At 46.5% G+C, this 18,801-nt stretch overlaps 8 protein-coding genes across 8 annotated transcripts; 4 read left to right on the forward strand and 4 right to left on the reverse strand.

Moving 5' to 3' along the window:
• The first annotated feature begins 28 nt into the window (after nt 1–28).
• F4822DRAFT_423147 (uncharacterized protein) lies at nt 29–1,262 on the forward strand. The gene is made up of 2 exons (XM_051459944.1): nt 29–222; nt 289–1,262. The coding sequence occupies exons 1-2, from the start codon at nt 75–77 to the stop codon at nt 1,110–1,112; spliced, it is 972 nt and encodes a 323-aa protein (XP_051308429.1). The 5' UTR covers nt 29–74; the 3' UTR covers nt 1,113–1,262.
• Nucleotides 1,263–1,534: 272 nt separating this feature from the next.
• F4822DRAFT_423148 (Nonaspanin) lies at nt 1,535–4,156 on the reverse strand. Its single transcript, XM_051459945.1, has 2 exons — nt 2,138–4,156; nt 1,535–2,080 (listed from the first exon to the last, which is right to left on the reverse strand). Exons 1-2 carry the CDS (start codon nt 4,017–4,019, stop codon nt 2,013–2,015), a joined length of 1,950 nt encoding a protein of 649 aa, XP_051308430.1. The 5' UTR covers nt 4,020–4,156; the 3' UTR covers nt 1,535–2,012.
• Nucleotides 4,157–4,829: 673 nt separating this feature from the next.
• F4822DRAFT_435332 (uncharacterized protein) lies at nt 4,830–5,975 on the forward strand (the record flags this gene model as incomplete). Its single annotated transcript, XM_051462154.1, has 1 exon — nt 4,830–5,975. The coding sequence occupies one exon, from the start codon at nt 4,830–4,832 to the stop codon at nt 5,973–5,975; it is 1,146 nt and encodes a 381-aa protein (XP_051308431.1).
• Nucleotides 5,976–6,376: 401 nt separating this feature from the next.
• Nucleotides 6,377–8,684, reverse strand: F4822DRAFT_101912 (FAD/NAD(P)-binding domain-containing protein). Its single transcript, XM_051452331.1, has 4 exons — nt 7,891–8,684; nt 7,488–7,825; nt 7,361–7,436; nt 6,377–7,284 (listed from the first exon to the last, which is right to left on the reverse strand). Exons 1-4 carry the CDS (start codon nt 8,197–8,199, stop codon nt 6,400–6,402), a joined length of 1,608 nt encoding a protein of 535 aa, XP_051308432.1. The 5' UTR covers nt 8,200–8,684; the 3' UTR covers nt 6,377–6,399.
• F4822DRAFT_423158 (P-loop containing nucleoside triphosphate hydrolase protein) lies at nt 8,616–11,980 on the reverse strand. Its single transcript, XM_051459947.1, has 5 exons — nt 11,077–11,980; nt 10,962–11,015; nt 9,870–10,903; nt 9,505–9,815; nt 8,616–9,456 (listed from the first exon to the last, which is right to left on the reverse strand). Exons 1-5 carry the CDS (start codon nt 11,422–11,424, stop codon nt 8,825–8,827), a joined length of 2,379 nt encoding a protein of 792 aa, XP_051308433.1. The 5' UTR covers nt 11,425–11,980; the 3' UTR covers nt 8,616–8,824.
• Nucleotides 11,981–12,393: 413 nt separating this feature from the next.
• F4822DRAFT_423154 (putative protease inhibitor) lies at nt 12,394–14,046 on the reverse strand. The gene is made up of 2 exons (XM_051459946.1): nt 13,540–14,046; nt 12,394–13,424 (listed from the first exon to the last, which is right to left on the reverse strand). The coding sequence occupies exons 1-2, from the start codon at nt 13,664–13,666 to the stop codon at nt 13,006–13,008; spliced, it is 546 nt and encodes a 181-aa protein (XP_051308434.1). The 5' UTR covers nt 13,667–14,046; the 3' UTR covers nt 12,394–13,005.
• Nucleotides 14,047–15,691: 1,645 nt separating this feature from the next.
• Nucleotides 15,692–17,242, forward strand: F4822DRAFT_423164 (lytic polysaccharide monooxygenase; the record flags this gene model as incomplete). The annotated part of the gene is made up of 3 exons (XM_051459948.1): nt 15,692–16,280; nt 16,319–16,948; nt 17,003–17,242. Exons 2-3 carry the CDS (start codon nt 16,319–16,321, stop codon nt 17,240–17,242), a joined length of 870 nt encoding a protein of 289 aa, XP_051308435.1. The 5' UTR covers nt 15,692–16,280.
• Nucleotides 17,243–17,861: 619 nt separating this feature from the next.
• Nucleotides 17,862–18,548, forward strand: F4822DRAFT_435337 (uncharacterized protein; the record flags this gene model as incomplete). Its single annotated transcript, XM_051462155.1, has 1 exon — nt 17,862–18,548. One exon carries the CDS (start codon nt 17,862–17,864, stop codon nt 18,546–18,548), a length of 687 nt encoding a protein of 228 aa, XP_051308436.1.
• Between the last annotated feature and the right edge of the window lie 253 nt (nt 18,549–18,801).

Consider the following 18,801-nt stretch of genomic DNA (forward strand, 5'->3'; position numbering starts at 1 on the left):
GCTAGAGCTTCGTCTTTTCTGCCTTCCACTTACACAATTCGACGCCCTCGACGTACGAATTTCCCACCACAAACATGGACAAGCAACTCGATACATGCTTCGACCGTGTCGAAAAAGCACTTGGGACATTAGTTGACTCAATTTCCAAATACCACCCGTCCGTAAATCAGGTCAATGAGCTAGGTCTCGCAGACATTGAGCTGAACAAGGGCTTAGAGGAGCGTACGTTTTGCTTCAATTTGTGATTTATCTTAACAAGAAGCTAACTGCAATTTCCACACAATATAGTACAAACCCACCAGTCAAATTACAAGCGCATACAAGACCTACGAGCCGCGACAACCAGCCTCGATTCCCAAATCAAAGATACCCTCCGCCTCTTAGCCAACACGCGCAAAGAGCTTGTCGGAGCATCCGCCACAGTCTTCCCCTCCGACGCCCCAAGCTACGACGTAAACTACGATGAACTCCTAGCCTACGCCCGCCGCATAAGCAAAACCACCCTCCCACCCGCCAGCGCCCTCAACAGCACATCCACAGACAACGGAGCAATCGGCAGTACCGACGCAGCCACTCCCGCCGCAGCAACCCCCAACGGCGCACAACCGACCCCAGGAAACGCAAACGGCCAAGACTCCACACAACAGACCCCCGCCGCCGATCCCCCAGCAACAGCGTTACCAGAGGATCTCCAATGGAACGTGAACCCGCTCAGCGGCGTAGACTTCGCGCCATGGCCGAACGAAGAGCAAGTGCGTAAGGGAGCCATGGCGCAGTTAGCGTTTATCTCGGAACAAGGGATTGACGCGGAAGATTACGACCCGGAGGAAGAGAAGGCGCGGAAGGAGCGTGAGGAGGAAGAACGGCGGGCTGCTGAGGAGAAGGAGAGGATTGAGCGGGAAGAACGTGAGCGTAGGGCTAGGGAGGAACAGGTTAGGATTAGAGTTGAGAGGGAGAGGGAGCAGAGAGAGGCTTGGAGACGGGGGAGTGTGGTTGATGGAGGGGCTGGCGCGGGGGCGGCTGCGGGACAGCAGCCCGTTAGTACGTCGCCGGTGGGTGAGAAGGTGCAGTTTCAGTTTATGGCCGATGATGATGAGGATGATGATGAATGAGCGGGTGTGTAGCGAGGGTACATGGGCTAAGTTGGTGGTGTATGCCTATATGCTCTCTACTTAAGCCTACCATTGCGCGCAAATAGAGTTATGCTCGTTATGATATAGCCAAGATACTCTATAAGCGCGATGAATTGATACGTATAACCATATATATGATCATATTATCGAGGGGAGTTCGAAGGCCGTCCACCGGGTTGCTTACAAAGGTTTGTGGTATGCATATACTATTTAAAAACAGGGTCATCGTAGTAGATTTACGTTGCAGTCTACATACTCCCGCATCATCTACCCAGCATATCGGAATGGTGTGGTCGATTTCACTTTCTCGGGACGCGCCGCTCGTTCCACTTCAAACCCGGATCGATCTCGCGTTATGACAACCTAGCTTACTTACCTGGGTATCTTCGGTATGACATCACAAATATATTGATTAAATATACCTCCAGCTGAGTTCATGCTTATAGATAACGATAGAAGGAAGCATGAATATAAATCCATTGAATGATGGTACTCTATTGATGCTTTTCAAAGACGTATTCAGTAGGTAACTCAATCGATGTCTACACCAGCTACACAAAAGCCGGGTGGTAGACATTTTCTTGTTTCTGTTCTACACTTGTTCGTTTTTCATGCGAGAGCCCTCCCCAACAAAAAGAACCTGGAAGAAAACTTGACGCCTCCCATAACGCCGAGCTCTTTAGAACTTGCAGACCACTTATGCAACTCATCAAATACTCATTTTATCCCTTGTCAACAAGTTGAAAGAGACAGCGCAGGTACGTATGGAACAAATAACCTCGGTCGTACATATATATGGTACAAAAGTAGGAAGCATCCTCGAGTCACTTGGCTCAGTATGAGGTCTTCCCTTCATCCTCCTCTCTTGCCATTAATTACTTAGTCGATTTTGATGGATCCGTAAATTTTCTGCACAAACCACCAACTCGAGAAGAATCCAATAGATCCTATGATATTATGTTAGTAAAGACAATAAACATTAATCACATGTTAGTTTCACATACCTGTCAAGATAAAGAAAAGGAAGGAAAGCAGAGCACTATATCCGATGTACAAGACCGTACCAGACAAGCCACCTAGAGACAACTTGCTGATTAGGTAAATCAAGGCGTGCGCGAAGATGTAACCTGCGCTCATGCCTGCTGCTAGGAAAGATCGCCACTGCCAGTGGTAGTTCTCAGCGCAAAGCAGGAAGTATACCATAAGAACTGTGACTGCAGCGCAAGTGATGATCATAAGGCCATAGCACAGGAAGAGGAAGCCGAACATGTAGTAGATCTTACTAAACCAAATGGAGCTCATAATGAAGTAGAGTTCAACGAAGATGGCGCCAAAAGGCAAGATACCAACAAGTAGCATGCTGGGAATCGGCTTCAAGTAGGTTGTAGAGGGAGGAATTTGTCTCGGGATTTGGTTGGTTCGGACCGGGGGCTCGACAACTGATGCGCGGAATCCAAGCCACGAACCACTAAATGAAAGAGGGATCGAAATAACGAACCAAATTCCAATGATGACTAGCATAGTAGTGAATGGAACGGCACCGGCAGCTCCATTAGCCCACAAGAATAGGTTTAGGAAGAAGAATGTCGAGAAGACGATACCGGGAACAAGAAGAGGAGTCAATCCAATGTTTAGCTTCCACTTCTCGCCATTCATCGACTTATAAGCTCTCGCAGAAACGTAACCACCAACGAAGCTAAGTAGGGTATATAGGAAGATCATTATCGTTCCAAGAGAGCCACGGTTCGATGGTGACAGGAAACCCAATAGCGCAAAGCAAATGGTGAAGCCGGTCATAACGAACAGCTGAGCACCATTGCCAAGGAAGACAGAGAGGAGAAGAGGGTGCGAAGGAGTTCGGAAGACATCTCCGTGAACTAGCTTCCAACCAGAATCCTCCTGAACACCATCCTCGAGAGCTGAGGTTCCTGAGAGATCATCCAAGTTAATCTGATCCAACCTGTTGTACCTTGCAATATCCTTCTTCAAAGCTCGGAATAGAACAGAAGTGACAGTGACGGTCAAGAAGATGACAACGACTGCAGAGTTGACGAGTGAGAACCAGTGGATCTTAGGGTCAAATACGTGTAGATATTTATCCCATCGCGTAGCCCAAGCGGTGGGTGACTCAGTCCAGTAGACGCTGTAGGTGAACGTAACCTCGGTTTGAGCGTCGGCGTCTTCAACAAGAACGACAGGCGGCGTTTGGTCATCTTTGCACTGGTTCTGGATATCACCTTTGTAGGCCTTGGACGAAGGTTGAACAATCACTCCCACCACTCTCAACTTGTCTTCCTTCCCGTTTACCTTGTGGTATTCGATAACGATGTCGTAGTGGTTGTTGAAAAAGGTCGGGCCATCGGGGTCAGTCGTGGAGATAGTACCCATAGCAAATCCCGGACTGTAGAAGGTGGTTCCAGTGAGGTCATCAAGGAGGTGTTGGCCCGCCGGTAGCCCATCCACCAGCCAGTTCAAGGCATAACCCTGCATTATTCGCTTGTTGACGAAGTGTGCAGACGGCATATCATATTTCGAAGTACATAGTTGCTTGCAAGTATCGTTCTTCATCATGTTCAGCTCGAACGGCGAGGTCATTATTCGATCGCCAAATAGAATACTTCCTAGGCTTTCGGATACGTAGGATGGGCCGCCCTCGGGCTGGCAGAATCGGAACTGCTCGTTGTAGTAGTCGTACGACATGACGGAGTGAAGGAGCGCATCTTGGGCGGCGACAGGTTTGATACTGTTGACATAAAGAGGCACCTTTTCACCCAAGTCATATGATGCGGGCGCGACACCGGGGAGATAGAAAGCGCTCGTAAGTTGAGGGAGTGCTAGCAACGCGGAGCAAAGCGCCCACGACGGCGCAAAAGTTCTCGACTTCATCGTGATCGGAATTTTTTATGACATCGAGTCTAATTTTAAGGAGTTAGCTGGGAGTTCCTCCAGACCAGGAAATACGGTCGTAGTAGAAGCGAGAGTGGCAGTGTATTTGGCAATCAGGCAACAGATTTTTGTTGTTGTCAACTTACGTATCATTGAACGCCGTAGAGGGAAAAAAGGATTCGCGGCCAATAATAGAGCACAAAGGCTCGATTGGCTAGTTGGTTGATGTCTTTTTCGAAAACGGAGTCTACCTAGGTAGTCAAGACTTGCCGAAGTTACGTATGAATAAGTATGTTGTAATGTTTCGTATGTTTCGAGAATCGTTGGTGATTAGGTTGTGTACGGAGATATCGCGTCGATTTATTACGTTACTACGTTAAAAAAGGGCGCGCGGCTTAGCTGGGAAACTTTCGATGACGGTTTCAGCTTGGAAGGAAGCTCTAAGGTATAAGGTAATTAGATCTTTGATGTTGCTACAGCTGTCCAAATTTCATAAAATTTAGGAGCTTCTTTATGTAGGTACATCCCATAATTATGAGATTATGAGGTGGATACTTTTCCAAGCCAGCTTGTCCCTAAGAAATTACGGTATCCTCTAATCATCGACCCACTACATACCTAGTAAGGATCCGAGAGTGGGGACTAAAAAGCGACCACTGCAGCGGGTCTTACTATAGGTAGCAAGGATACTGATCTTATCGTTATCGCTCGACCAAATTTATTTTTTTTTATTCTTCATTTGAATTGGAGAATTATTGCGAAGTATTTCTTGGAATCAATACAGCAAGAAAAAATAACTTTTTCCACACAATGGCAGTCCCTGCTTCTTTACCAGTCTTGTTGGATTCTTTAACAAATTCATTAACATCTGCATTCGAAGCCACTCCTAAACTTTCTGGCATCGAACCGACTCCAGACGGTGTATCCCTCCTGGATGTAAAAAATGAACTTCTGCTCTCCTACCTACAAAATCTCGTCTTTTTAATCCTAGTCAAAATCCGAAATGCGAAAAACACCAGCGCAGAAAATGACAAGGAAAACCAAGAGCTCTCAGATACGGTGGTTAAGAAGTTAGTCGAGTTGCGATTATATCTCGACAAGGGAGTTAGACCTCTCGAGGAAAAATTACAATTCCAACTCGATAAAATCCTACGCGCAGCCGATGACGCGGATCGCATTGCCGCGCAAGTAGCGAAAGATGCTGAATCGGAGTCAGAGGAAGAGTCGGATGAAGGGTCCGAAGACAGCGACGAAGAAGAAGCTTCTGGGGATGAAGGTCTGTCTAGGCCTGCGGCCAATATATCGGCGAAACAATTTGCACCTAGTTTCAGCAATTTTGCACCACCTTCAAATCCTGTCGGAATGGCCGCTGCAGCCACAACGCAAGATAAGACCGGCGCATACCGCCCACCAAAGATCACCCCAACCGTCATGCCTACAGCTGAGCGAAGAGAACGAGGCGATCGCAGACCTATGAAGTCCGCTGCTGTGGACGAATACATTTCGACCGAACTTTCAACCATGCCGCTTGCCGAACCCAGTATCGGAACAACAATCGTATCCGGCGGCAGGAAGATCAAAACCGCCGGTGAACGGAAAGAGGAGGATCGCAGACGAGAATATGAAGAAACCAACTTCGTCCGATTACCGAAGGAGAGCAAGAAGGATCGCGCCAAGCGAAATAAGACTGAGGGCCGCAATAACAAGATGAACTTCGGTGGTGAAGATTGGCGAGACCTCGGTGAAGGTGTGGACCGAATCGAACGATTGACCAAGCGCAAGGAGGGCGGCGGCGGCACTCGAGCATTACTCGACAGGAGTCGTAAGAGAGGTAGGGAGACTACTGACAGCGGTCGTGGAAGCGGTTATGGGGCCGGTTCTAGAGAAATAGGCGATAGATTCAACAAGCGTGTCAAGGTCATGGAAGGTGGACGACGAGACCGAGGAAAACGTTAACGGAATCATACCCAATTTATTTCTATCTAATTTATATTTACTCGCAGTCGGCTATATACGCTGGCCAGTCTCTATCGTGTATCCAGTACTCCTTTGGCTGACTTGTGAGTGCCAACTTCAATACTCAAAACAAGTATTTACACTAACACTGATCGCCGAATAGATGATATTTTTGTCTCCTTTTAGGCGTCATAAAATCGTAAACGCAATTCGCTTTGTTGATCGAATCGGGCTCGCTGTTGCATACCGTCGTCGCAATATGTGTTTTTTAAAGCGCTTCTCGACTTCTAAACCGAGAAACCAGCCATCGAAAGAATTATTGGAACTCCGAATAATAACTTTCAATCTCAATATCATGCATCATGTCTTCCCCAATTAGTTGAACCGCAAGGAACCTCAACAGAGAGGCGCTCATGCCATCCCCCTAGAAACTTCTACCAACATCTCTACCTCCCTGGTCGGCTTCGGCCGTTCCGAAACCGTTGCGGATATGATCTTCGGCCTCTACCACTTGCTTAGGTAGTGCGAAGCCCAACCCGCAGAAGACGAACAATGCCCACTTCCATCGGAACGGGTTGACGGTGACGCAGAAGAAGAACCACCAGAGCAGCTCAAGATATGTGAAGAAATCAAAAGCTCCTGTTGGGGAAGTCGCCTTCAAAATCTTGGTCATATCGATCCAACGCTCCATCCAGAATGTGGCTGGTCGGGTTAAGGGGTCCACGAGGAACATGAGAAGGATTCGTGTGTATATGCCGATATGCCAATTACCAACAGTGCCGATTGCCGAGAGATATGTGCAATTTATGGCCGAAATAGACGGGTGTTGTGGAGGGAATGTTTGAAGGTACCAGTTTGGCGGTCCATATGGCTCCTTGAAGCAATCATCGGGAAGAAAACTTAATGAAGGTCTCTTGTATCCAGTCGCCATAACCACCATGTCGCCTTCAATGTTCACCGGCTTACCAGGACCTCCCTTAGGTACTCCTTTATCCCTCTTGTTGACAAGGACACCCGTGTCGGTAAAGTTCTCGATATCGCATCGTATCCACTCAGCTTGCCCGGAACGGAGCTTGTCCATGACATCGGAATTGACCATAGGAGTATCCATAAATATGCCCTTATCATTTGGAGCCAAATCCTGCAAGTCTCGGTAGAAGAATTTCTTCAGCAGCGCCTCCGGAATAGCGGATAGCATTGTCTCCTGCCCCCAGATATTCAAAGAGAGGATAATATCGATAATCCAGTTACGGGGAATAATCCACTTGTCACTACGAGATAGGATATAAACCTTCGATGCACCCTCTTCCTGAAATAATCAGTTAGCAACATAAAACTACCCATCGGTTCTCTAAGACAACTCGGCGGGGGAGGGTAAGACATACGGAAGCATATTCTAGAGCTTCAACTGCTGATGCGCCACCACCAATGATGATCATCGACTTGCCCGAGGCATTAACTCTGGATTCCCGTTAGTAACAATACTTGCGCAATCATTGTCGCTATACGTACCCAGTCAATTGGCTTGAGTGGTAGATTGGGTTTTTGTATTGGTCCATGCCATCCATACGAGGCATCTTGGGATCACCACAAGTTCCTACAGCAGCGATGACACCTTCGAATCTACCGTTGGCAGGATTGTTAATAACCCAGCGGCCCTTAGCATCTTGGTATACTTTGTCCACCTTGGTATTGAATTTGGTTCTCGTGTCCAGGCCGTATCGCTCCCATAGTTGAGTAACCTGGCTAATGATCTGCTGTCGGTCCGGGTACCCATGACGCCATTTTATAGATGGGTGAAACCGGTACATAAACGAATGGATTTGGAGGCTAGAGGTGTTGTTGACTTTCTATTATACAGCAACGCGGTTAGCACATTGGTATCCTGCCATTTGGTGCAAATTGGTTCACATACGCTCCAAATACCCCCTAGGCTGTTCTTATCTCCCGCCTCGAAAATCTCAATGTCAAATCCATGACCAATACAATGAGCTGCGGATGTCACTCCGGTAATACCAGCACCAATGATGGCAACTTTAGGTCTTCCTAACCGGGTGCTCGGCCCCGGAGGAGTTGGGGAGAAGAATAAGTTGGCGAACCATTGGAAGATGTTAAAGAAAAATTGAAATTGCCATTGGAGTATATCGGATATGAATTGGAACGGATGAGCAACCGGATTATGCAAATTCTTGAGTTGACGTTGAAATTCGGATGTCGACGCCATGACGGATCATCAGAACGAAGGATCACTTTTGAACGCCGTATATGAAGCTATCAATAAAGCTAAAGAGATGTGTGCTTAAAAAACATCGAAAGAAGAAAAGACCATGAGAATCAAATCTTTAATAAATCAATCGAAGCAAATTTAATAATACGGTTTACCTAGAGTACCTTCTTCACTGACGCTTCAATGACGAGAAGCTTCACCGGATCCAGTCAAGATCTAAAATCGGGGTAACCCTGTCTATTACGTCACTTAACAACGTCCAGCATTACGGGAATGACGGAAACTCAACTTTCTGACATGTGAAGGGGTAAGGAAGCTAACTGTGTATAGGCACGGGCCATTTAGACCATTATATACGTTGTGCCTGCATTAGTTAACCGTATTCGTGAGAGTCTAGGAAGGGAGATGCATGGTAATCGCGATCCTGAAATTCCTCGGTATTAATACCAATACCTATATACAGTTGGGTTACAGACAAAAGAAATTAATTTTTTAGTGAATGACAGCCACCTAAATCCCCCATAACTTTCCCCTCCCAATTCCATCTCTAATAAAACAACCATCAACAATACATCATAGTACCAACGATACCAGACACCATTTTACGTATGAAGGCCAATTATTAATAATACCTAGACCCTAGGTCGTTAGGGTAATCCGTGTTAGTAGGCACGGGTAATACTTCCACTTCATTCTCCTCATTCGTTCCGACTGTAAACCTGGTCTCGGCTTGGTCCTCGCCGAAATCGTCTCCCTCTAAGTACTGGCCTACTACCGGGTTGGCAATAGCCGCGTCAACACCACGAGCGATGCTGTCTGCTCCGAGCTCAGGTAGGTAGTATTCATTCGCAATAATAGAGCAGACGCTGGCGTTGTTCACGATCTGGAGTTGCACGTTGCCGACCGGTTTGTCCTCATCGGGGTTCTCCGAAATCACAGCTGGCGCCGCAATTACGGTTTCGAGTTCCATGATGCACCTATCGGCAATTATCGCACGCTCGTTCTCGCTAAATGTTAGGAACGGAATCGTTTCGGTGATCCGACTCGCTAGCGGTGCCCCGAAGCTAGCTATGTATTCCCCTCGAAGGCTGCGGCTTAGCTGTCGCCTGACTACATCGTGCTGCGATCGTTGGTCGAAGTCGCGGAGTAGGTTGTCGTTTTCGTCGATGATGTCGTCGAATTTGCTCGTTACCAGAATCCAGATGGTCTGGGAGCAATCGATTTTCTCGCCGTTTCGTCGGTCAATGTACTCGCCTATTGCAGTTAGCTACGGTTTGTAAATCAATTAGATGTTCAACGTACCTCGGTCGAACGGAATCAAGAGTGTCTTGTGAACTTCCTCGGACGTCTTATCGAACCCATCAATGTACACAATGCTTCGCTGTCCCGTCTTTTCGGCGAGGAAGTTGTTCAAAGGTGAACCAAACTCGTAACCTTCGGCCGGCGACTTGGGACCAAAAAGCTCGTCATCACTCTCCAACTGAGCGTAGTCGACATATTGAAGCTCCAAGGATAGAAGATTCGATAGTCGCTTCGCGAGTTGGCGCTCACCGTGTCCTTTGGGTCCTGCGAAAATGAGCACCAGAGGCTTCTTGCTCGGCATAGCGAGGTGTCTATTTAATATTAGTCATCCGTCGGATAAAATGATGGAATGAAGTAATACTTACACAAGGAAACTCTTCGTTAGGGACCATGCTGCTAGTCGCTGCCCGATGATGGTTTGTTGGAGTCCGAGAACTTCTTCGGCGTCCTTTCGCAAAGCCAAGGTTCGTTGACGACCTGAAGCTGGCTCTAGGAATGTCGCTTGCCAGAGTCGGTATCGTTGCGTTAGGCTCAGCGCAGTAACCAACTTCGACCGTATCTCTGGAGTGCACCAAAGTTTCTGGCCCTCCGCAATCTCGGGTATATCTTCCTCTCTAGGACCAAACTCCGAAAGGTCGCGGTTGTACGGGAGGTAGTATACTACGGGGATGGATAGAGGTGCCGATGCGCCTAGCCTCAGCAATGTCTCGGTAACCTTGGTCGCTTCTAGACGTGATCGAGAGCCGCGCAAGATCGCGAAGGCCAATAGGGGGAAATCGAAAGGTCCGTGAGTCGCGTTCGGATCACCGCCGTATTTGATCCAAAGCCGGAGAAGCTCTGCATCGTTGGTCTCGGCGATGAAGAATATGGCTGGGAACCCGCTAACTTCTGCATTGAGGTTCTCCTTAAGGAGTGCATCGTCGACCTTCTGGTAATAGCTTAGATAGTCGCGTAACTCCGCCGCCGAGTAGCCATTCTGGATAGCCCCAACAAGTGCTTCAAGGTCGAACTTGAATACGTTATGAGGCCTTAGGTGTTTATTAGGAGGGGAGATGCGAGGTAGTTGGTCGTATTGTTGGAAGTCAAAGACCTGTTCCTTAAATGGTTCCTCTAGGAGTAGTTCCTCTGCGGGCAACTCCTGGGTTGGATCTTCTTCGATAGGAGCCTGCTCTTCGACTAAGGTTTGGTCTTCAGTAGTAGGCTGGGGTTGATCTTCAGTAAATTGTTGCGGCTCGGAACTGACATGCTCATAGCCCTCATCAGCGGAATGCGTCGAGCCGGCTTTGAAATCAGCAGCTGGTACCTCGGAGGTGACGTGGTCACTGTCTTCGAAAGAAAAGCGCGTAAGGCTCGAATCGATAAGAGCGACTTGACTTTCTTTGTCATCGAAGCCATTATGCTAGAAATAGAATATGTAAGTTATCTGGTGGTACAACGCATTAAATGGCGTGACTTACCCAGTCTTCGGGGACTTCTTCTGCGGTTCTGTAATTGGCATAATTATCTTCGGTCTATGTCATGTTCATTAGCATATCGCATCCCAATCTGAGGCCTCTATAAGAGCTGACGTACCTGCGAATATTCTCTCGGTTCGGGAGAAGGAGGAAGGGGTTCTTCTGTCGCGTGATAGAGCTCCGGTACAGTAGAAGGGGCCGGCGTAGCCTCTCTGGGAGGTGTGGCTACTCTTGGTGGCGACGGCGCTCTCGGGGGTGTAGGGTCTCGAGGTGGTGTAGGCTCCCGAGGAGGTGTGATATTTCGGGGAGGTGTGGCTTGTTGAGGTTTAATCTGTGTGGGTTGTGAAATAGAATGGGGTGGTGAGGCTTCTCGAGGTGGTGTAATTTGGGGAGGTCTGGTATTAGGAGTCTGGATTCCTTGGGGTGGTGGTGGACGCGCTCCTTTACTCTTCTTCTTCTTAGCCATCTCGGACAAGCTGGTTTAACTCTTCGTGGGTTGGTGGGAGTAGATCAAGTTAAGTGTGCCAGAAACAGAGCCTAAGCGGGCCTACGGGATATATATCAGATCTTGGGTGCTTGGGGTCCAATATTGGTTTCAAGGCTTAAGTTATCGGTTTGTTCTTCCCAACAACGGCAAGTAATCGCCTTAACATATCTAGAAATTTATCCGTGTTGTGCCAGACCCTTTTGGTGAATTAACAAATGGCTATGGTATGTACCTACTTGTCCCCTTTGCCGCCCAAATAGCTGTAGCCTCACGGCAAATTCACATCGAAGAGAATACAATAATCTAGATTGCACCTTACGTGATGTCCACATCACGTCCACCTGAGACATTGTCATACTCGTATTTGCTGCTGTATGCTCAAGCCTGACAGGAAGACATTAGGATTTGGAGTAAATGAGGGTCCAATATGGGTTCAACCGCAACACGTGTTATGACAATTCAAGGCATTCAATACCATTTCATGGAGTTGCCTAAAATTTTTGAGGCTTTAGGCCTCAACCGCAGACGGTTATTGTGCTCCATTATCTTACATGTTGCTTTGCAGCTCCCGTCTTCTGGATGTAGCGAATAGTATCGAAGGATATTGTGGTACAAAGCTATAAATATTGAAAGAGACTGGAGCCTGTCAGTAATTGTTTGGACGTGCGCAATGGCAATAGGCAGAGAGAAATTCGGGAACGATATCATGTCACAATCCGGGGAGCAGTTGTACGTCTCAGCTGGCGGTAAAATTTCAAGAGTCGACAACACAAAAACTGGCCAGGCATTTGATAGGACCCACGACAACTTTGATGAGGTGGCGCGGAAGTAAGCTGGGTTAATTATTAGTCAAGTTATTTGCGCCCTCTAGAAATCAAGAAGTGTTACCATTGGTCTATCATTGTTAACTCACTATGACGGGTGCGGATACATGCAGGATGACGGCACTTTAGAGATAATGGTCTCGATGAATGATGTCGGAAGCGGCCCGTTCATCTAGCTACCTAAAGATCATTTGTATGTAAGTCATCAAGTAATTAGTAAATTCAAGTATTATGCGCGAGAAGGCTCATAAGCCTAAGAAAGACTCCAATCTGAAATTTGGGAGCAACTAATATTGGAGGTTGGTGATAGGGGACTCGCATCATGGCCTAACGAAATTCCAGAAATAAATAGAAGATGGAGAAAAGACGCAAAAACAAATGACAGCGATAAACCACAGGAGGGAATTTCATGGCTCTAACAGGGACCCGTAAATCCTGTCAACCAAGAATCTCGAGTTCCCAGCCCGAAGAAAAAAAATCGAAGGGTCTTTGCTTTTACTGGACAAGAAGAGTTTTGGAAGATCAATTGTTGAGGAATATGTGTATGTGAGTATTGGTGAATAACGACATTAATCCTAATAACAATCCATCCAAACAAATTCCTGTTGGACCTCTCAAAGAGCTTAGACAAATTAATAATTGGGGAAAGGCAGAAGGTATCCCATGCGCCATACGATAATAATATCGATTCTTCCTAAATTCTCGATCATAATTAATTCACTCCATTAGATATTACTTAGTTGCTGTTGAAATAATTCACAGCCAGTACGGGACCGAGCTTAGCCTCCTTCTCCCAGGCGTCCAGGTCATAGCGAATACGCTTGGCGTTGCCGAGATTCTTTCCATCAGGCGGGGCGTACTTCTTCCCATCGAAACCTTCAGGTTGCTCGTATAAGAAGAACGTGTACCGATGCGGCGAGCTTCCAGGCGGCGGAGCAGGACCGATGTAATTAGCTACGAATGGTGCGCTAGACTTCAGACTGACTGTCTCTCCTTCACCGGCTGGGGTAGCCTGGAAGCCTGGCTGAATCCAGTGTAGAATAGGACCCAATACGCCGAAGGAAGGGAATGGAGCATCGAGATCTAATCCCACTACTAGATACGTCTTGTCGGAAGGTAGTGAAGTGAAGGTTATCTCGGGAGCGGATTGTGCGTCTACGGAAGAGTCGAAAAGAATTAGTAAGTCCAAGAATAGATGGCTGGAATTTTAGTAGGTATTTTTCTTTGCCATTTTCCCCTCCTTCGTCCCCTCTTTTTTCCCATCACTCACCAGCTTTCGGGATGTATTGCCCGGGTTGTACATTCGTATGCTTGCCAACGGTCAAGCCAAGAACTTTAGACTTATCATCGCCTTCGATTAGCGACAACGCCTTCTTGACGCTATTATTCGTAGGCATATTGTTCGTGATTGGTATTGTATTTGAAGGATTGAGATCCCGGATTCTCTGTTGACAATTTGATGATGGACGTACTGCGGTGAAGATAGTAGTGAGCCAACCCAACTCGATCCTTCAAGAATGGATGAGATAAGCCTGACGTCGAGAGATTTAGAGCAGCGAGGCCTCACTATTTATTTATTTTGACCGTCCGAAGCTTCACCTTTTTTTAATTACTCAACGGGATAATTGAAAATGAAAATATCCAGACGGAGTTTAGCGGAATTGGCACATAAACTCCGCCAAGAATGTAACTACTATACTGTTTTTGGACATGATTCTCTGCTTCCTAGCTGGCTAAACGAATAAATCCAAGCCGTATATAAGCGTTTATACTGACCTCATAATTAAGCCGATAGCGTGCTCTCTTATCCCCTATGCCCATTCCATTGGATCCATCATATGCTAGAGGGAATGATTTCTATTGGTACGATGAACGATGAATAAGTGATATTAAATGAAAAGCATGCCTATTTTGTCAATTGTTTACGATCCATTGCCTTTCCTGTCCTACCTACTTCGATAAAGTCCTAGAAAATGGAAAGACTCTAATGTCTGTTCTGGTATTTCCAAAACGTAAACCTGTAGTCATGATTACCTCCTACCTCTTAGGTGCCTGTAGCTCGTTACGATCTAAGGGCGCTAAACAGTCGCCTAACTTGACCGGCAGTTTACCGCAAGCTTCATGATCCTTTAGAGCTTTAGAGGTAGGTAGCGGACACACAGCGGGCACTGAGCGAGCCCAATACCTCCTTGTAATGATCGCCAAGGCAACTATTAGCGGGTCAGCTAGATTCAAGATAGCGCTAAAGATTTAGGAACGAATGGTGACTTTATACATCTTGTAAGGTCTTCTACATGTAAACCTCCCTTCACATGCGTATCGAATAAATTCTATATAAATCTGGTAGCTCCAAAGTGTTTGTTTCATGACAGCTTTTGAAACAGTTAATACACTTGGCTTTCTACCAATATACTTGTTTGCGTAGTCGGAGTTAAGTACGCCGCCCTGACGACCGTGCGCAATGTACCTAGATAGGGTAAAGCCCCAATCCCATAAGGCAGGATAAGTTAACATCAGGCGGATGTGTACCCTAATTTGTAGGGCCGTTACAGGTCCGTCTACCTTGGGAACTGCTAATTATCAATCTTGTCAGAATCTATAGGTCTTACCATCCCAAACAATAGACGATATATCGAATAGGTTTCTTTCAAACCGGTCCCAAAAATTGTCTCCTAGCACCTAGGCGAAACTCGCAACAATAACTCGGCCTCAAACGGATTTCCTTGGCGAGGAGACGTGCATCATGTCCTTTTCATCTCAGTTGGCTCAGAGACTCCAGGCAAGATGGCACGAAGCAGGTATTCCCTGCCTAGGCGGGATCTAGCTTTTGTTGCTGCTACATGAACCTATCGCATAACGACTCCGATTTGATAACCGGACTTCTAAGGTATATGAAAAAGTGACGAGTCTCAGCTTGAGATCTTCGCTGGACAAGACAATTATCTTCAGGTATCCCTTTTCTCGTATACTTGCAGTTTGCTCTATCAAGGATGGAACGGTAAGAGGGGTGCTAAACCCTGCCGGTCAGAATATAGCTAGGCCTGACAGAACCGATTCCTGCAAATGGTGCATGAAAACGATCGTTCCCTAGCATCTAACGACGGCTCCATAACTAGTACGAAGCTATATCTCGTATATATTACTTGCTCGATATTCTATAATACTTGGGACTCGACAAGCAACAAGTAAAGCCGATGTCGTCGTATTATAAAGACGAAATAAGATGTTGATGGTGGTTTCAAACAAGAGAACAGTGAGGGTGGTGGTTGTTGGTCCATGTCTTTGGGGGGCTATCGATGGATAGATAAATATTTATGCTACTATCAGCGCCAAGGTTATCCCGATATATCGATATGATTGTTTACCTTTATTTTCCACTCTCGTCAATGCTTTATTTTCTTTAAAAAAAAAAAAAAAAAACTATTCATTCTTTTACCAATTTCAGACTCATAAAATTCTAAACTCGTAAGCACGAGCTTATGCATTCTCTACATTTCTATACACCGGACTGTAAGGACTTCAGAACCGATCATGGCTTCCATAAGCTGTGGGCACTTCGGCGTGCTACCTAAAATGATGAGACGATTGCCTGGAACCTAGGCTGTTAAATTATACGATACTAGGCACTATATTTTAGACGTTTGCCCGGCTGGTTCATCTATGCTTAGGAAGCTAGGGAGAATATGAAAGGAGTTGCAGCCCCCTATTCTTAGGCCTGAAGCCTTTGACTACCTCTAGATGGCCGCACCATGTATTCCGGCGTCGTATATCCCCAGGCCGAGCGATATCGAAGCAAGATTGAGTGGTCAGAGACACAGTCTTGTTAACGCCTTTAAAGTACTCAACGGCATCGCAATTCCTATCGCTAGTATTATATACTTAGATAAGTATAAATATCGCTCCTTTGATGTGCCCTAAGCGCTCTCACGTTTTCTACCGGTTACTCAATCGCGAATCCTGAACTGAGGGTTCAGTGATTTTTGAGCAGGCTTTTTTTTTTTTTTTTTTTTTGCGTTTCCCATTCGGCATATTAACCCTTCTTTTCCAATATGCCATCATTCGGCACTGTGCTTTTGGCTCTAGCCACCTCAGCAACTACTGCGTTGGGGCATGGCCATATCCGGAGGGTTATCGTCAATGGTGTCACCTACCCGGGTTATGAGCGATGGGCAACTCAAGATCAGAGTAAAGTGGTTACTTGGCATTTTACGACAAAAGATGAAGGTCCAGTCCCCATATCTAGTATCAACGGACCCGATATTATTTGCCACCTAGGAGCGACAAATGCGCAAGGCTCCGTTCCAGTGGCTGCCGGTTCTCAATTACAAGTCGTGCGTTTCAACACCAGGGGTGGTTTCCAACATCCAGGCCCTGAGATGCATTATCTCGCGTCCTGCGGCAGCGGCGGCTGCAATAATGTCGATAAGAATAAGCTTCGCTTTTTTAAGATATATGAGAAAGGTCTTGTTAAGGGTGGTATGGCGGATGATCCACAGTGGAACACCCAGAAATGGGCAACCACTGAAGTTCACAAGGGTGTGCAAAAGGAGGGCGAAGGTTGGGTAGACACTTATACTGTACACATCCCTCAGAACATCAAGCCTGGTTCTTATATCCTTCGACACGAACTCCTGGGACTACATATGGCTTATGAAGGCAACGCCGAATTCTACCCACAGGTAAGGACCAAGAAATCTGTAAACGCTTAACGGCAAATTTCTAACTCATGTTAGTGTGTTAATCTCGAAATCTCGGGCTCGGGTACTCAACAGCCAGCGGGCGTATCTGCTATGGAGCTGTACCACAGCAGCGACCCGGGGATTGACCTTGACATCTGGAAAAACCTACAATCGTACCAAATTCCAGGACCGGCTCTTTCCAGCGTAGCTTCGAAGCGGGATACCAATGGGGATGCCCCCCATGGGCATAGCCACAGGGCTCACGCGCACAAGCACCACGGGCAAGTTGCTTAATCCCGTTGCTCAAACAGCACCATCACCAATTCTATAAACTCGACCTATCCAATGATTGTGTTAGGACTTTTGATCTTCTATGTACATATACAACTGGTGCTTCATTTTTCCTTTGAAAAAATTATCACTGTTAAATTATTCTGGTTTCAAATCTTTTTATGCATGTTGTATCTCCCAACGTGGAAGGCCTATAACCTATCACTCATGATCACAATGAATTTTCCTTCATGTTTCCTGATATCGCCTGCGAACTTCCCTGCCGCGTCACTTACAAATATAGCTCGAGAATAATCTATGATATATCACAATTTCATTGCTCTTCGACTGGATAACACAACCTTCCTTACATCCATCCAACCCTTTATATTCTCAAACAAAGATTATGGTGCGACAAACACACCGCTACGCGAAGAGACACAAGATGTCATAAAAATAAAGCTGGTTCCTTTGTCAATTTCCATCTAGATTTACCCGGCGTCTTGGGGCACTCTCCTTTGTTGGCGGATATTCACGGTCTCATCTTCATTTATTTAACTTCAATCCAACTTTCAAGCCGATGTAGACATCATTCAACAACACCAAAGACCACAATTTAGTTCCCTGCGGTAATTATACGATGATGCCAGAACTGGGACCGCCACGCCGGCGTCAACCACAACGCGCTGTTCGGGTCAGACGCCCAACATCCGCCGAAATTTTACGAAGCCCTGTCTTAATCCAATCGCCGGTGGCAGGGGTGCGAAAAGGAAAGAGAGGTGGTAAATACGGCAGATCTCCAGTTAAGAGAATAACAGAAGACCTTGACAAAAAGATCTCGGCGATAGGTGCAGAAATTGCACTGGCGGAACAGCATGGACTTCTAGGTGGCACAGTTGAATCAGATCATACCTCCCCGAGAGTCACCCCTCGCTCGCCACTAGAGCCTAATAATAATAAACGTAAGAGAAAAAGGAACAAGAAATCGGCAGAGAAGTTTATGGATGGTTTCCTATCGGAACCGGAAGAGGGAACGGATGATTCATACGGGAAAAGAGACGGGGACCGAGTTCGAAGAGAGGATCGATGGATCCCTAAGATGGAGCACCGGGGCCGTCGCCCTGCCGAGAAGCCCAAGAATGTGCCGTATCACGTGTGGATGTCATATTGTTTTTTAGATGATTATATATACAGATATTCCATGACCGCCGAGGAGGCTTTAACACTTCCTCTTATGGACGATGTATTCTCGTTTCAGAGTGGCGGCTCGCAGCCGGTTACACCAGCTGGTTTCCGATGGAACGATGATAAGGAGCTACAGCCGGCTTAGGAATACCACATATAAGATATAGCCAGGCTCAGCTTGAGTTCTCCTACACTCTGCGGATCCTACGCGACGAGATATTCAACCCGTTTAAACCGAAAGGGCCTTGGTGTTAAGTAGACGGCGTATGGACAAGGAAAAGGCATCAAAGTTGGAATTTTTAGATCGAAATTCTGTTTAAAGAAAAACTGCTATTATATGTTTTGCTTCCAACGTCAAAAGGCTATTAGTTAAATAACCTATATAGATATTTAATTAA

Source organism: Hypoxylon trugodes, assembly GCF_022578975.1.
Source record: "Hypoxylon trugodes strain CBS 135444 unplaced genomic scaffold F4822scaffold_14, whole genome shotgun sequence".
Taxonomy (NCBI): Eukaryota; Fungi; Ascomycota; class Sordariomycetes; order Xylariales; family Hypoxylaceae; genus Hypoxylon; species Hypoxylon trugodes.

Coding starts and splice junctions, on each gene's coding strand:
- F4822DRAFT_101912 (XM_051452331.1), bottom strand. CDS start 8,199: ATGGCGTCGACATCCGAATTTCAACGTCAACTCAAGAATTTGCATAAT. Junction 7,437..7,487: donor CACTCAAGCCAATTGACTGG/GTACGTATAGCG, acceptor ACGGGAATCCAG/AGTTAATGCCTCGGGCAAGT. Junction 7,285..7,360: donor AAGCTCTAGAATATGCTTCC/GTATGTCTTACC, acceptor TGATTATTTCAG/GAAGAGGGTGCATCGAAGGT.
- F4822DRAFT_423158 (XM_051459947.1), bottom strand. CDS start 11,424: ATGGCTAAGAAGAAGAAGAGTAAAGGAGCGCGTCCACCACCACCCCAA. Junction 11,016..11,076: donor AACCGAGAGAATATTCGCAG/GTACGTCAGCTC, acceptor AACATGACATAG/ACCGAAGATAATTATGCCAA. Junction 9,457..9,504: donor CTTGATTCCGTTCGACCGAG/GTACGTTGAACA, acceptor TAACTGCAATAG/GCGAGTACATTGACCGACGA.
- F4822DRAFT_423147 (XM_051459944.1), top strand. CDS start 75: ATGGACAAGCAACTCGATACATGCTTCGACCGTGTCGAAAAAGCACTT. Junction 223..288: donor GAACAAGGGCTTAGAGGAGC/GTACGTTTTGCT, acceptor CACACAATATAG/TACAAACCCACCAGTCAAAT.
- F4822DRAFT_423154 (XM_051459946.1), bottom strand. CDS start 13,666: ATGCCTACGAATAATAGCGTCAAGAAGGCGTTGTCGCTAATCGAAGGC. Junction 13,425..13,539: donor GCAATACATCCCGAAAGCTG/GTGAGTGATGGG, acceptor ACTCTTCCGTAG/ACGCACAATCCGCTCCCGAG.
- F4822DRAFT_423148 (XM_051459945.1), bottom strand. CDS start 4,019: ATGAAGTCGAGAACTTTTGCGCCGTCGTGGGCGCTTTGCTCCGCGTTG. Junction 2,081..2,137: donor CCTTTTCTTTATCTTGACAG/GTATGTGAAACT, acceptor ATAATATCATAG/GATCTATTGGATTCTTCTCG.